The 16460-nt window shown below is 55.6% G+C and overlaps 1 protein-coding gene across 2 annotated transcripts in view; it reads right to left on the bottom strand.

Annotated features, from left to right (window-relative positions):
* Window positions 1-279: 279 nt before the first annotated feature.
* Window positions 280-16460, bottom strand: part of GLI2 (GLI family zinc finger 2) — a 236947-nt gene continuing 220766 nt past the window's right edge. For both annotated transcript variants that reach the window (XM_081143450.1, XM_081143449.1), the window contains 5 exons: window positions 12868-13017; window positions 9148-9312; window positions 7596-7877; window positions 5807-6143; window positions 280-4440 (listed from right to left, as the gene is read on the bottom strand). In XM_081143450.1, the coding sequence (XP_080999576.1) occupies window positions 2009-4440; window positions 5807-6143; window positions 7596-7877; window positions 9148-9312; window positions 12868-13017 (3366 nt within the window). In that variant the 3' untranslated portion in view covers window positions 280-2008. The remainder of the gene's footprint in view (window positions 4441-5806; window positions 6144-7595; window positions 7878-9147; window positions 9313-12867; window positions 13018-16460) is intronic.

Here is a 16460-nt window from a genome sequence, read left to right as displayed (position 1 = left end):
GGCTCTCAGCGTATCAGCGAAGATGTTCAGAGCAGCTCCTGGAAGAGCAGCCAGATATTGACTGTAAATTGCTGAACCCTCCCACCCCCCCACCTGCAGAGAGAAAACACACATAGCCAGTAAATACCTCTGCATTAAGCATTTCTGGGCAAATGTGGGACAGTCCATTTTGACACCAATGGGAAAAAAATACAGCCTAATTTCAGTTCAGATGCACCAAATTTACTGCTCAGGTTCTCATTAACTACTGTCAAGGAGGAAGCAGACAGACAAAATAAATTATGAAAAAATTACTTTTTAATGTACAAAAAGACTTATTTACAAGTTGAGCATGTCATCTCAATTCATAGCATGTAGAAAAAAGCTAGAAATGTTTTGGAGATATAAATTTGGCTGGATGACTCACCTACAGTATTTTCAGGGACAACTCTTCTGTACAGACTATGTACAGGGTGAGAATGGTAGTGAAATCCTAGCCCAGGGAACGAACGGCTACCACAGAGCCCAGACCCTGGACCTCTCCCAGGGCCGTTGCTTGGACTTGGCCTTTCTCTGGACCCTAACAAAGCACTGGATGTTCTGGGATGCAGAGGGCCCAGGTAGGTGTTGGGCCTCTCCTGCCTGGAGCCAGGGTCACAGTCAGTATCAAGCTCATAGTGGTGCAGTTGCTTTTGGCAAGGTTGCCACAAATTCAACATGGGGAAGGTGGGGGTGGTGGTGGTGTATGTGTGTTTTGGGGAGGACGCACCAATTCATCCTATAGTATACTCAGGAGTATCTTCTGACGCCAGTTCCACATTCCATCTGGGCCTAGGGCCTGGTCACACTGAACAGGAGAGCTCAGTGATGGTCCTCAGAGTCCCAGGAATCGGCTCCTTTACCCTCCTGCTCCCACCAAACACCATGCGTGCCATCACTCTCTGAACTGAACGATGGGGCAGAGGGAAGGGATCCAGCAGATACCTGGACTGCATGTGTGGCTTGGCACCGACCACTGGGCTGCTGGTGAGTGGACAGCATGGCTTGGAGGGACCTGGGCAGAGCTGCCTCAAGCCCTGGGGTAAAGTGGGTGGCCAGTGAATGGAGCGACAGGGCTGGGTAAACATGTGACTTCCTCTTCCTACTGGAGACCTCCAGGCAGGCCTGCGGCTGGGCCCGTGCACTCCCTTCCTAAAGGTCCCATCCCACACTTGATGCCCTCGGTCCATCCCTAGCCACAGCAGCTCCAGAAGCCCCGAGGTATTTAGAAATAAGCGTTCTTTTCAGGGAGGCTGCGTCTTACACACGTGAACACTGTAAACACGGTCTGGAGAGCCCAGGCGGCTTCTGGGCAGGCCCCGAGCTTGTGATTCTCTTTCCCTTTTCTGGAATACTTCCATCCTTTATTCATTAGTACACACTTGGACAGTCTGCCAGTTGCAAAGTTGGCTCTGCGGGATAGAGATGCCAGCTCTACCAACCCTGAAATCAGGATGTGCTTCCAGGTCATCTAGGTAAACTCTGTTTTTCCTCCGTGACAAGGGGCATTAGAGGCCTCATGAATCAAGCTTCGCAGAGGGATTCTGGTGGGCCAGCAACTCCTTTTCCTTGCAGTATTGGAATGAGAAGCTCATCTTTCCAGATTAGAATGTCCAGTATGGCTTTCAGATTCAACCCAACTGTAGCTCCTCTCCCCTTTTCCTTGTGTGCTTGGAGAGCCCGGCCAGTGGAATCCCTCATTAGCGAAATGATCGCAAAAGAGCTGGAGCAGAGTGTCCCCTAAACACCAGAGGTGGGAGCACTGTGTAAACGAGTCTTTGCTATTGAGATTTTTTTCAGTGTTCTGAAAAATAACCCCAAAGAAGACCAGACAGGATGCACGTAAACTTGCCTAAGCACTGTGGTCTGAGCCAGCCACTGGCACACCCCTCAGACCTAGTAATACTTTTTTGGAAAAAGACAAGATGGATGACAGCCCTGCTCTGGAAATGATGGTTCTGCTGGGTCCCTCAGCACCAGGGCTGGGGCCTTAGGTCATCATGTTCAGGAACTTGCTCTCCTCGGCCAGGCTGGTGAGCATGGAGCTCATGTCCCCAACAGCCATGTTGCTGATGCCCGTGGGGATGGAGGGCAGCGTCAGGGAGTTCCGGGGGGTAGTGAGGCGGGAGGAGTTCTGGGACAGATTGTGGAGGAAGCTGGGGCTCAGGGCCCCCGAGAGCAAGCTCGAGTGATCGCCGTCATCCATGATGGCATCAAAATCAATCTGGGGGGCTTCTAGTAGCTGGGAGTCCACAGTGCTGGACACCTGGTTGACCCCTGGTGAGGGCAAGGGCTGGGGCTGGACGCTCTCCGGGCAGGCCTGTGGCTGTGGTTGTTGGGGCCTCATGACCTGGCAGCCTACATGGTTCTCCAGGCCTCCATTCTGCTCATACATGTGGATCTGGCCATAATAGTAGAGCATGTTGTGGTCCTGGGCCCCACCTGTGTCCTGTGGGGGCAGCTGAGGAGGCAGAGACACCATAGTGCCCATTGCTCCCTTGGGCACAGACTCTGCCATCTCCTGGCTGGCTGACATAGCAGCCATGGCATGGCCAGTGGCCCTGGCATAGGCCAGCTGCTGCCCAGCACGTACTCCACGGTGGCGGCCAGCAGGGTTGGGCTCAGGGGGTGGCCGGGGTTGCACTACGCCAAAGCTTGATCCAACGAGCCCCACTGTGCCCTGCTGGAGCTCCATGAAGCCAGGCTGGTGGGAAGGCAGAAGGCTGGGGCCCTGGTGGTAGTTCTCCTGGCTCATGGGCATTGCCAGGTGATGGCTTTGCTGTGGGTAGCTCTGGGCTGCATGTGGTGGTGCCATCCCGGACAAGGTGGAATTGGGGGCCCCAAGTTCCCTTCGGCTACTGCTCATCATGGAGGGGTCAGGAGCAACTTCCATTTGCTGGGGGAGCCCCAGGTGGCCTGGCTTGGCTGTCAGGTTGCTGCAGGATGCAGGGAACTGGTTCAGGGCCCCGCCCATGGTACTGGAGCTCAGCTGGGAGTGGGCTTGGCCGTAGCTGGTGTGGGGGCTCACTGTGGTGGTCATGCTGGGACACTGGCCACCTGCTCCTGCCTGCCGAAGCTGCTGCATATAATTTATCCTGGGCACAGAGGGGGCTCCACTGCAGGGCTGCAGGTGTGGCTGTGTGCTGTCCAGACCCCGTGGGCTCGGCTGCAGGCCTTGTGCGTTGTAGCCCGGGTATTGGCCAAAGGCCTGCTTCTGCTGCACCACAGCCAGGTTGTCCTGCAGAACGGGTGGAGGCTTCACCTGGCTGGGCATGGCATCCATGGTGCCAGAGCTCACCTCATTCCACTGCACAGGCATGCTGTTTTTGTTCAGGCTAGAGGAGGCGCCATAGCCCAGCTGGCAGCCTCCCAGTACAGGAGGAGGGGGGCCCACGTTGGAGTCCGCAGCCGCCATCCTGCGCTGGCCGAGCAGCCCTGGGCTGGGCAGTTTGGGGTGTTCAGAGAAGCAGGTGCTCTCCGGGGGATACACCTGAGAGACGCTCTCATCCAGGGCGCCCCCTGCATGCGCCTTGATGTACTGCACCACGTCGTCGGGCAGCACCAGGTCGTCCTCGGGCAGCACCAAGTTGCCCTCAGGCCCCGCGCTGTCGGCCCCCGCGGCCAGCACCTCCATCATCGCGTTCTCGCTGATGCTGGGCGGTCGGGGAGAGTAGCTGCCGCGGGCCAGGGTGCCGTCAGCACTGGAGGGACCCTGCTGGCGGAGCCCGCGCCTCTCGGCGGCGCAGGGCGGCAGCCCTGGGCTCACGTCGTGGGCGCTGTGGAAGCGCTGCACCCGTGGCGGAGCCAGGGCGTCGGGCCGCCTCACGGGGTCGCTGGCCCGCCGCGCCCCGCTGCCGGGGACCTCGTGGGGGAAGGCGGGCGCGGGCCCCGCGTGGCCGTAGGCCGGCCCGCCGCTGCCCCGCCGGGGCCCCAGCGCGCGCTCGGACGCGTCCAGCAGGGCCAGCCGCGCGCGCAGGCTCCCGCGCTCCAGGCCGGGCAGCGGCGTGGGGGGCGGCCCGCCCGTGGCCGCCGCGTACCGGGCGCGCAGGCTGTAGCGCTGCGCGGGCGTCAGGCTGAGCGGCCCCGCGCCCGCGCCGCTGCCCTGGCTGGCCTCGCTGGAGCGCCGCGACGCGTCCGTGGAGATGGGGTCGTAGGAGTCGGCGGGGCTGGCGTGGTGCGGGCGGCCGGCGCCCAGCGGCGAGGCCTCGCTGGAGCGGCGGCTGGAGAAGTAGGGGGAGATGCCGGAGGAGCGGCGGCTCACGGTGTAGGCGGAGCTGACCGTGCTGGTGGCGCTGTCGCGGCGCTCCTGCAGGTGGCTCAGCATGGTCATCTCGCCGGCCGACAGCTCGGACAGCCGCGGGTTGGGCAGCAGCCCCGCCGGCCGGCCGGCCCCGCCGCCCCCGAGGTTTTCCAGGATGGAGCCTGTGGGGAAGGAGAGGGGTCAGCTCGCGGCGGGGGGGGGGGTGGCGCGGCGGTCCGGCGCTGGACGCGCGGAGGCTGCAGCTGGAGGCCGGCCCGGCCCGGCCCGGCAGGGAGGCGCTCGGCCGGTGCCTTCCGCGGGGAGGCGGCAAGGGGCGGGAAGTGGGCCAAGGGTGGCACCGCTGCCCCGGCGGCAGCGGTCAGGGCCGGGTCCCTGTGCGCCCCGCCCCGAATCCTGTCCACCGGGTGCTCTTCATTCCCAGCTGCGATCCCACGGCCTCGCCACAGGACTGAGTTACTCAGAAAAGCCCGGAGGGTCCTGGCCACAGCCTCCCAGCACCCTCACCCTCCAATAATGGGCGCTGCCGGTCGGGCTCCCCGGGGCTGGGTTTACTGAGCAGGCTGCCAGGAGACCCATGTCCACGGGAGGGAGCAAAGCAGGGAGAGAAATGAGCAGTGACAGGCCCAACAGCAGCCTTGGCTGCTTCGAGGGAGCTCGGCCTGGAACAGCCATTACACTTTGCAGTGATCAGCAGTGGACAGAGGCCACCCCAGGAAGGGGAGACCTTGGGTGAGGCAGCTGTCCGCTGCCCAGGCGATCTCTAGGAGGCAGAGTTGAAGACCATCTGCTAGCAGTTCCCTCTACAGCTGAGCCAAGTCCTCCCTTCAGGGAAGAGCTGGGTGGCACATCCCAGTGTTCACGTCTCAGTAACCTAGTCCTATGGTCCACACTGTCAGTCCCTGGAGGGCAGCCCAGTGTGCCCGGTGCACTGCCCGGCACAGGGGCAGCACCCGAGAAATGCTTGGTGAAACTGCTTTCCATCTCAAAGCTTGGGCAACACCTCTTGAGGCTGAACACAGGGCTGCCTCCTACATGCAGTCCTCCCTGCCCTTCCCCAGTGGACATGCTTTCTCCCTCCTCCGCACAGCTCTACCTCAGTGCTCTTTGGCTAACTCTGAGGGTGACTGGCCTTCTCACTGTATGCTCCTTCTAACCACGGGGACCATGGGATGCTATCACTCCTGCCCAGAGCCTTTGCTTCGGTGCTCACAGCAGGTGCCTAATAAGTGACTGAATGACTCGTGAGGAAGGGGATGATGTGAGAAGGGTGTGCTTGTTTTTAGGGGGTTACAGGGTGCAGCATGGTGTAGTTGAAAGAGCGTGGGCTTTGCAGCCACTCAGGCCTGGGCTAAAAAGTCTCAGCTCTGCCATTGCTTTAAGTGAGGCGTTTTCACCTCTCTTAGCCTCAGTTTCCTAGTCTGCAATGGTGGATAAGATTCATCCTACTGTGGTCATCCAGTGAGTGGGCACATGGTGCTGCCCCAGGCTCAGTCCCTCCCTAGCCCACACACCAGCACCTGCACTCACCATTTCCCGGGAGGGGAGGCAGCTTGGTGTTCCGGGTGTGTGGAGCTGGCCCAGTCCACGAGCAGGAATCTTTAAGTGACTTGAGCTTCTCCTTCTTGAGCTGCTCTAACCGGTGCATGGCGGTCATGTGTTGGCGCAGCTGCAGGCCGCCAGCAGAAGGGGCAGCCAGGGCTGAGGTGTCAGCCCCTGGGGGCGTGTCATCCAGAGCTGTCAGATCTCCCAAGCTTCCAGGCCCTGTCCCCGGCATGTCCACACCACTGTCATTGTTGGGGGCACTGCCCAAGGGAGAGGGCTCACTGCTGCAGGACGACTGGGCCCCGGGGCTGGATTGACACAGCTGTAGAGATGTGGTGAAAAGGTCAGACTCAGAGGTGTGAGCATCCACCTGGCCCCGCACCCATGCCTGCACCCACAACACACCCTTGCACACCCAGGGGAGGAAGGAGGCTGCCCTGTGGAGGAGCCTTGGCTTCTCCCAACTATAAGATGGACCTGAACTGCCTTCAGGGCAGAGTTAGTGGATGGGCAGAATGGGTGGTCAGCATGTAGAAGACACCCAGCAACTGTCAGCCCCCTTGACCCCACCCTGTGCTCTAAGCTCTCCCAACCAGTGTCCAGGTCGGAGTCCTGCCTGGTGAGCTTTCAACATGTGGACACTTCAAAGCTGTGCCCCATGGAAGCTGCCCAAGCCACAGGAAGTTGACATGAAAGAGGTACTTAAGCATTCGCAACAACTGCCATGAAGCCAAGAACTGAATGCTGCTGACTCCTGCCTTCCCGACAGGCCAGAGGGAGGGTGTTAGAAAGGGGAAGGACAGGGAGGTGGAACTGCTGATCAAACCAGTCCTGGCTCTGGGTTGGGGCAGAGGGGCTGGGAGCTCATGGCACGTGTGTGCCGTGCAGAACCCCATGGAACCTGGACTCTGAGCCCCAATGAGGCTCACCCTAAATGTGGCACCTTTGGGCTCATTTATAGGCTGATTGCTCCCAAATTCTGGACCTTTTTTTCAGAAGCTGCAAAGCTCCATCCTGTCCATGACAGCACTCATGTTCCTTACTCTGGCACTCAACACCTTCTGTACGTCTGTCCTCTGCAGCCCTAACCCACACCTCCACTCTGCCCTATCCCTTCTGCGGGCTTGGTCCCCACCGCTTGCTTCTGCACCTGGTTAGCTTGACTCTTGCTGCCAGCTGTGGCCTGTTCTGCAGTGCCACCTGCAGTGCCTGCCATCTACCCATCCAAACCCACCTTCCTGTGTCCTGGACAGGCACCCAGCCCACCCTCACTCATGCCAGCCCGCCCACACCCCCACCGGCTTCTCTGCTCACCTCAGTAACGTCTATCCTTAGGGGAGGTACAGTCGGGAAAAGAGGTAGAGACAAAGAACAGGTGGTTAGCACAAAAGGAGTAGAGGTCAGAGGGGTGAGGGTGCAGACAGGACAGAGGGGAGGGAGCCTGATGCGGCTCTGGTGTTGGTTAGAAAGGTGGACATCAGGAACCACCCCTGCCCCCTTGCAGACTGGCCTTGAAGGGGCAGGCACTCCCTGTGCCCACAGCCTGCCCAGCAGAACAGGACCTGCCACAAGAGAGCTTCTGAGAGGCCCATGGGGCGAAGGGAAGAAAGTCCAGCTGGAGAAAGGAGGGACAATGTGGCATGCCTGGGGAGGGGCCCAGGGGAGGGCCACAGCTGCAGTGGAGGCTCTGGACCACAGTAGCACTACGGAATGGCCTGGCCCGCTGGGCTTGGCTTCCTGGGGGCCCGGGCCGCCCCTGCCCCTCTCTGCTTACCCCGGAGCTCTCGGTCTTGATGGCCGTGACGTGCAGGCAGTCCTCTGCGGCCTGGCTGGTGCTGCTGGCCTCGGGGCGCTCCTCAGAGCCCTGGCCGCCCGGCTCCGTGTTGGCCTCACTGTCCCCATCCCCCTTGAGCAATGGGGCCCGGAGGTGCAGGTCGTGGCGCTGCTTCTTGGTGACGTGGGCATCCGGGCCGTGCACTGTTTTCACGTGCTTCCGGAGAGAGCTGGGGTCCGTGTACCGCTTGGTGCAGCCTGGGATCTTGCATATATAAGGTTTCTGGGAAGAAGAGCAGGCGGCCTTATGGATGGGCCACGAAGGCAAACTCGGGACGGGTGCCCTCCCACGCTTCTGAAGCCACGCCACCTGCTTTGCAGACCCTGCCTGGCACAGTTGGAAGGTGCTCCCCGTTTGCAGTCATGCCCTCTGGGTGGAAGGGGCCTGCCCTGCCAGCCTGTCTGCCACCATTTCTGGCAGGTAAGCACGTGGTTAAGGGAGCCCCCGCCACAAGCTGGGGACAGATGAGAGACTGTGGCGGGAGGGAGGACACAGAGCCTGGTGTGATCATAATGCTGCCTCCCCCGTGACCAGGGCGCTGGGTTTTGACATCAGTAGTGAGTGTTACACCTGTGAGGCAGCGCAGCACCCCCAGCTCTCTAATGAGGAAAAGGCAGGTTCAGAGTGGCAAAGACACTGCTCAGAATCACCCAGGAACAGGATGTAAACCCAGGGTTTCTAAAGCTCAGTCCTGAGCTTCATGTACATACACCCCCCACACCCACACATGTACATGCACATTCACATGTGTACACATACATCTACATACAGACATATACCCAATGCATACAGGCATGCAGATGCACACACGCACATGAGTATACATGTTTACACACGTGTCTACATGCAGATATATACCCCATGCATATAGGCACACACATACACAAGTATGCATGCTTACATGTGCATGTAAACACATACAAACATGCAGAGCCACATGTGTACATGTTTATAAATTCACATGCATATTTCTCCCCACACATAATACATACACATGTACATCCACACCCACATGCATAACATATTAACACATACACATACACAGCCCCCCCCTTCAAGGTCAGCTTGTCTGTAGAGACTGAAGGGTTCAGATGCCTTTGGGAATCCCTCTAACTTTTTATAAGCATTGGAGCAAGTCCCTTTGGGGTCCAAAATTTACCTAAGCTTTTAGAAATGCTCTTTCCCGAGTCTCCCCGAGTGACAGTATTTGATGGGCTGGGCAGGGACTAGGAGGTGGGTACAGCGGACACCATGGGCTCCCGCCGACTTCCCCACGTGGGCGTTCTCAGCCTCACCGGGGCTCTGCTACGGAGCAGGACCGCAGCACTAGCGGGTGGAGCGTGTCCTCCCCGCAGCCAGGCCGTGGTGGGGGCTGCTGCCCTGTGCTGAGCTGCCACGGGTCAGCGGTGGGGAGGGCACCTGGCATCCAGTCGCCTAGAAGCCATGGGGCGATGCATTTACACATGGGGCCCACTTGCGCGCCTGCGGGTACCTCGTTGGAGTGCGTGCGGTTCTGGTGCTTGGCACGGTCCGAGGCGTTGGAGAAGGCCTTGTTGCAGCCCTCGTGCTCACACACGTACGGCTTCTCCCCGGTGTGCGACCGCAGGTGTGTCTTCAGGTTCTCCAGGCGAGAGTAAGCCTTCGAGCAGCCTTCAAACTGGGAGGAGGCGGGTGTGGTCAGTGAGGGTGCCCTGGACCCAGTGCAGGAGCCTGGCCTTGGGCCACACGGCTTCCTCCCCAGCCCTTGTCTGCTCCACCTGCCAGGGCCGCCAGGAGTGCGCACTTCAACAGTAACATTTTCCTTCCTTTCTGATTAGAAAATTGACACATGGCATTTCTGGAAAATTTGGAAAGGACTGAGAAGTGGAGAGGGAAATGACAGCCACGGCCTGCCCAGGGACAGCCACCGCTGGCATCCAGCTAAGTCTCATTCTGCTGACGCTGCAATTCATCTCCACACATTCTTTTTAAAACCGTAATTGGGAACACAGCAATTATTCAGTTATGTTTTTCTGCTTGTTAAAATCAAGAGCACATTGTGAGGACATCATTACAAACTCTTTGGAAATGTTATTTTTAACTATTTCGCAATGCCCCTCCCTGGTTAGAACTTTCTGTGTATCTAAATGTGCTAAGAATAAAATCGAGTTCTCCGTGGCCTTGAGTGAGCCAGTCACGCTCACCCTCACTCTGGCCACCCCGATGTCTATTCCTTGACCCCACTGAATTCTTCCAGGCCGGGGCCTTTGCACACACAGTCTCCTTTGACCAGACCCTTTCCCCTGCCCCCACCCACCTTGGCATTGGAGTAGCTCACTCCTTCTCAATCTTTAAGTCGTCTCCTCTGAGAGCATTTCTCTGATATTCTTAATCACAATAACTACCCTTCCCCCTTAATTCTCCCTAGCACAATTTATAATGATCTCAATCGTTCTGTTACATGGCCTTCCCATTAGGATACAAGCTCAATGAGAGCAGGTACCTTTTAGGTCTTGTTCATTTCTGCGTTCCTAGTGTTCAGTGCCAGATGAAAAGGAGCATTTTGGGGAAGGAAGGAGCAAGAGAGAGCAGCAGGGAGGGAGGGAGGGAGGACCACTGCAGGAGGCTCTGCACCAAGAGTGTGCACTTAGAGACCCCGCAGTGGCATCCTATGTACCTGTGAGAACTGACCTCAGAACGACAGGTAAACCCCACAGGAACCGTCTCATTCCCTGCATCTGCCCCTTTATTTCTGACCAGTCTGAGCACACGTGGCTCCAAATGCCTGTGATCTGTTTCTGCAACTCATGGCTCATGTCAAAGGAAGACGGTTTGCTACACTTAAAATGTTAAGAAAATAACTTCCTGCAAAGGACACAGGAGCCAACACAATCTTATAAAAGGAGGCCTAATTTGGAGGACTGACACCTCCCAATTTCAAAACTTACTATAAAACTGTGACAGTGAAGACGGTGTAGTACTGGCATAAGGACACAGAGATCAATGGAACAGAAGTGAAAGTTCAGAAATGAGCTCATACATTTAGGGCCAGCAGAATTTCAGCAAGGGTGCCAAGGCCGGCCAAGGGGAAAGAACAGTCTCTTCAACAAATGGGATTAGGACACCTGCATATCCACATGCAAAAGAATGAAGTTGGACCCTCACCTCACACCATGTACAAAAATGAAATAAAAATGGATTAAAGACCTAAATGGAAGAGCTACCCTATAACACTACATACAGGGTGGGACAAAGCAGGTTTACAGTTGTTCGTACGGAAAATAACACAGTAATGAATAAATAATAATACAAGAATAAACTTTCGTGTATTCACAACTGTAAACCTACTTTTGCCCCACCCCATATAAACATATATAATGTTTATATTTATATAAATCAAACTATACATTTATAAACTATAAACCTCAAAGAAGAAAACATAGGGGTGAGTCTTTGTGACCTTGAATTAGGCAATGGTTTCTCAAATATGACACTAAAAGCACAAGCAATTAAAACACTGGACTTTGTCAAAATTAAAAACTTTGTGCTTCAAAGGAAACTATCAGGAAAATGAAAAGAAAACCCACAGGATGGGAGAAAATATTAGCTAATCATGTATCTGATAAAGGTCTAGAGAACAATTCAGCAATAAAAAGAAAAATAATTTTAAAATGGGCAAAATATTTGAGTAGACATTTCTCCAAAAAAGATATATTAAGAGGCCAGTAAGCACATGAGAAGACACTCAACATCGTCAGTCATTAGGGAAATGCTAATCAAAATTGTAACGGGATGTCACTGCACATCCACTGTGATGACTGTAATCAAGACAGGTAGCAGTGGTGACAAGGACATGGAGAAATCAGAACCTCATGCATTGCTGGTGGGAATGTAAACAGTGCAGCAGCCTTTGTGGAAATCAGTCTGGCTGGTCCTCGAGAAGTTAAACATAAGAGTTACCATGTGACCCAGCAGTTCTACTCCAGGCATATACACAAGAGAACTGAAAACAAGTCCATACAAAAACTTGTAACAAATGCTCATAGCAGCATATTCATAATAGCCGAGAAGAAAAAACAATGAAAGTATCCATCAACTGATGAGTTAAAAAACTAGTATCTATCCATACAATGGAATATCATTTAGCCATGATATAAAGAAATGAAGTACTGACACATGCTACAACACGGATGAACCTAAAAAACAGATAAGTGAACAAAGCCAGACACAAAGGCTACACATGGTTTGATTTCATTTCTATTAGCTGCCTGGAGAAGGCAAACTCAGGGATAGGAAGCAGATTAGTGGCTGTCAGGAAGGGGGGGAGGACAGGAAGCGACTGCAAACAGGTCTGGGGCTTTGATCTGGGGTGATGAAAACGCTCTGGAATTAGTGTGATTCACAACTTGTGAATACACTAAAAATCACTGAATTGGACATTTAAAAAAAATGGTAAACTTTATAGTATGTGCATTTTATTTCAATTAAAAACATAACTCGCCAACAAAGGTAACATATTTCATTGAACCCTGGACACCACCAATCTTAAGACAGCCTGATTCCAGAAGTATTAAAATGAGAATACAGTGTATGCCTCGGAATCTATGGAATGGGGCAAATCACGGAGAGGAGCTCCCAGAGGTTCCAGCTGTAGACACATCAGGGCCTCACTGGCCCAACTCCCCTCTTAAAGAGGGGGTGATTTCTGTGTGTTAAAAAAAAGTCTCACCAATTATAGATCCTGTTCACTCCATAAGGGAGGCTGTCTAAAAGGTCTTATATTTGTGTTCACTTAAAAAAACAACAAAAAACAGAGAGATTTTTAACCCCTCATTGCTCACGCTGTGACTCGCCAGTGAGGCCTTTCTTTGTGCCAGGGAGCAGCTGCAGGTGGCTGCCAAGCCAGCCCCTCTGTCCGGGGTCACCAGACCCGGGAACTGGGGGGGTACAGCTGTGCTTTGAGGTTTGCAGTCACACAGAAATAGTAACCACAGAGACACCAGCACACTCCTACTGCAAGTACACACCCTGAGAGAGAGAATCAAAGTTCTGGGACTACAGGTAGGTGGGGGGCTTCAGGGACCAAGACAGACAGAGGCCCAGGGCAGGAGCAGAGAGGGTGGCCCGTGGGCCTGGGCTGCTGTGGCCCGTTGTCCCCAGGTTCCCTGTGCTCAGCCGCATCTAACACAGCCCGCGCCCCTGGGTGCCGGGTGGCCTGCAGATGGGCACTCACCGTGCACTTGTGGGGCTTCTCGCCCGTGTGCCGGCGCATGTGCACCACCAGCATGTACTGTGCCTTGAAGGGCTTCTGCTCCCGCGTGCAGGCCTGCCAGCGGCACACGAACTCCTTCTTCTCCCCGTGGATGTGCTCGTTGTTGATGTGCTGCCGGAACAAGCCCACAGAGGGGGTGAGCCCGGCCACCCGCTCCAGACCCCACCTGGTGCATGCAGACCACCCCAAAGACCGTCACCCGCTCGTGCAGGTCACCCGCCCAGCCGCGCCTCCTCTGGAGTTGTCATTAGTGGCCGCTAAGCGAAAATCTACTGTGCCAATGTCTGGGCTGCATTTTCCAATTAGTCATCAAAGGGACCGTCTAAGATGGTCAAAGGTGTCCCGCCCACCCCGGGCTGGGCTCCAGACTCCGGTCTATGGAGAACTGGCGGTTACGACGATGCTCCCGGGCTGCAAACAGTAGGCACTAATTAACTGCCGTGAGGCGGACATGCACATAGGGGCCACACGAGAAGCCTCACCCGAGCTTGTCCCTATTGTTCCAGATTTTTAAATTAATTTTTTATTGTAATGGAAACGTAAATGCATCCTAGTCTCTATTTTTGATAATAACCCGCAAGATGATGGCTTTGTCCCCTTTTCACAAAGGCCCAGCTTGTTAAGTGGCTGCAGTAAGTGTGGCCTGGCAGTAAGTAGGGGAAGAGTGAGATTCTGACCCTGCCGGAGGGTTCAGTGTGACACTGCCCCTGGGACAAAACAGCCCAGGAGAGTGAGCAGAGCAGCTGAAGGGAACAGGGTTGACCCGGCTGCATTGCCCGGGGAGCCCAGCTGCCAGCAGGCTGCCAGCACACGGGCCCATCTCGGGTGAATCGGGTAGTGCGTGGCACACAGCCTCCCCTGGAGGGGCCCTTGGGTGTCTTAGCCAGCACTGCCCTGGACAGGAACAGGGGCTAACTTTAACTTTTCTCTTTCTCCCAGTCCCTGCACCCATACCTGGCCTCTGCCCTGGCCTCATCGCCTGGATGACTCCCAGAGTAGTTTCTGCTGCGATGTGGGAGCCACAGGCCACCGAGGCTTTCTGTACAGGTAACACAGCAAGCGGGCCTGCGCAGAGCCTTGGGAGTTTAGTCACTTGCTTTGACTATTTAACTGCAGGCTGCAGTCCTCATTGAAGCAGGGGTATTACTACCTCTGAGATTGGGATGTGCTATGTGTGTGGGGCCTCCGGGATTTTTAAGTCCCTAATCTTTTGAGTTGCTTATTTACCTGGGGAGTACAGACAGGTGGTATCAGTGCCTCACATGGTAGTAAAGAATACACTGGTTCTCCTGCTTCCCTCACACTGGGGCTGCTCTCTAAAGGCCACCAGGGAGCCCCCGTAGGTCCCATCAAGGCCTCATCCTTCCCCTTCCATCTCCCTCTCAGTTAAAGGTCGTGTCCTGCTGTATGGGAGTCAGGCTGGGCCTACGTCCCCTCGAGGAGAGGGGGAGGGTGGAACGTCAGGTCTTGGAGGCCCCTTCTCTCCAGCCCCAGCCCCTTTCTTCTCTCGGTTCTCAGCTCAGCTAGCTTTCACTCACCCCACCCCCCCACAGCCTCTAGACCTGCACCGCCCAGTGCAGCAGCCACTCGCCACGTGTGCTTTCAGCCCTTGAAATGTGGCTGCTCCCAGCTAGGATGGGCTGGAAGTGTGAACACACCTGTTTCAAACACTCAGAATGAAAAAATAAGGGATGGAAAGTGTTTCAATAATTTTGTTTTATATGGATTACATGTTGAAATGGTAACATTTTAGATATACTGGGTTAAATAAAATACATCATTAAAATTAATTTCACCTGTTTCCTTTCACTCTCTATTACATGTGCTCCTACATAAGTAAAGTGAAATGAGTGGCTGGCATCTGTGGCCTGCAGTGTCTTTTTACTGGGCAATGCCGCTGTGGGTCTTCGCAACCTGCAAGGCTGTCTGAGAGCTGGACGGAGGCACTGCAGCCCCTCACTCTGAAGGCAGGGTTACTCGTGCCTGAGCAACAGGCCCAGCGGTCACGCAGGCAGACACCAGCGCTGCTGCCAGTGAACCTACAGAGCTTTGAACGTCCAGGGAAACCTTATCATATTAGCCCCACTTTCCATTTTTAAAGCCTTTCAAATGATAGAAATGCATCCTGACAATGCCTTTCATTTTTTCTTATTGGTTTACTTAGCAACAAATTGTTCATAATCGACTGGGGGCTCCAGCTCGCCCGTGTGCCTGCTGCCATCCATCTTCCTGGGAAGCGGAGACAGAGCTGGGCAGAGGACCCGGCTGCCCTCTTCCAGGAGCCTGCTCTTCCCAGGGCCAGCTGGAGGCGACCACCTCCAGCCACAGGGACCGTCCTGGTACAGGTAGGAACCTGCAGCTGAAGCCCTCCTTCCCACACCTAGTGCCTTCATTTGAGGAATCCCTCCTTGCCCTTCGGGGCCGACCCACCTGGTACTGAGTGCACCTTTTCAGTGCTGGTCTCCACCCTCCGCCCAGGCCCTCTGCCAGGCCGGGACGCTGCCCCCTCTTCCTCTAATCGAGTCTGACCTGTCCTATAACGCACAGCTCCCATGCCCTTTCTCCAGCTCGGACTCACTGACCCAGAGGGGGATTAGATAAGACTCTGCCACAGGCTCTGTGTCAGCTGTGATAACGTTTGCTGGGAAATTTGTCTCCTGGCTGAGAATGTGGGAAGCAAAACCCAAAAAGAAGAGAAACCTACAGTATTTGAGGGCAAGTGGCACAGATGGAGGAAGCGGAGGGAGTGGACGGTGCTCTGATGCTGAACACACGGTGCTGGGGGGAGGAAACTCAGGACGGCTCCGGCCGAGCAGTGCGCACGTGCGTGTGCGGGCCTGTGTGCGGGCCCGTGTGCGGCTCCCCAGCACCGCTCCCCGCTCAGAGCGTGCTCATCTTTACAGACACTCGTTCACCGAGCGTGCGCTGGGACAGGTGTGAGGGGGGCTTGCTCTTGAATTTAAGTTCTTTTCTGGATGAAGGAGAGAAGTGCTCGGGGCTGGTGAGGAACAGCGAGGGGCAGAGGAGCAGCCAGGCAGGGAAAGCTGCTCTCTGCTGAGTGCTTACGCTGGGATCACACTCGGCCTCCACGGCGCTGTGGAGCAGGGCTCACCCCCTACACAGGAGGACGAGCTGAGGCCCACGGAGGCTGAGTCACTTGTCCAGAACTCGGCCGGCTGTGGTGGAGCCAGGATGGGAGCCAGTGCCTCTGACTCTGAGCTCGCTCCTGCTCCTCCCACTGCACAGACTTCCCCGAAAGCCACCACAGCAATGCCCCCATCGAAGAGTTCACGGTGGGGACCAAGGCAAGGGGCATACCCTGACGGGCACATCCGCTCCCATGGCCTTCTCTGGCCTCCTGATCTGTCAGTACCCAGGCATGTTTAAGCAGCTCCCTCTCTGATCTGGGTGGAAACACCCATCTCACCTGTGGCTACCGGGTCTCTATGAATGGTGTCCAAGAGGAAATTACCAACTCCTTCCTCCAGGGAGAAACCTCCTTCAGGTTTCAGGGTCAGGTTTGTTATTATCCTGTGCGTACAGGCTGGTTTAAC

Source organism: Miniopterus schreibersii (assembly GCF_964146895.1).
Source record: "Miniopterus schreibersii genome assembly, chromosome: 7".
NCBI classification, from domain to species: domain Eukaryota; kingdom Metazoa; phylum Chordata; class Mammalia; order Chiroptera; family Miniopteridae; genus Miniopterus; species Miniopterus schreibersii.
The sequence above is the reverse complement of the archived record's forward strand: the minus strand, read 5'-3'. Positions and strand labels throughout refer to the sequence as shown.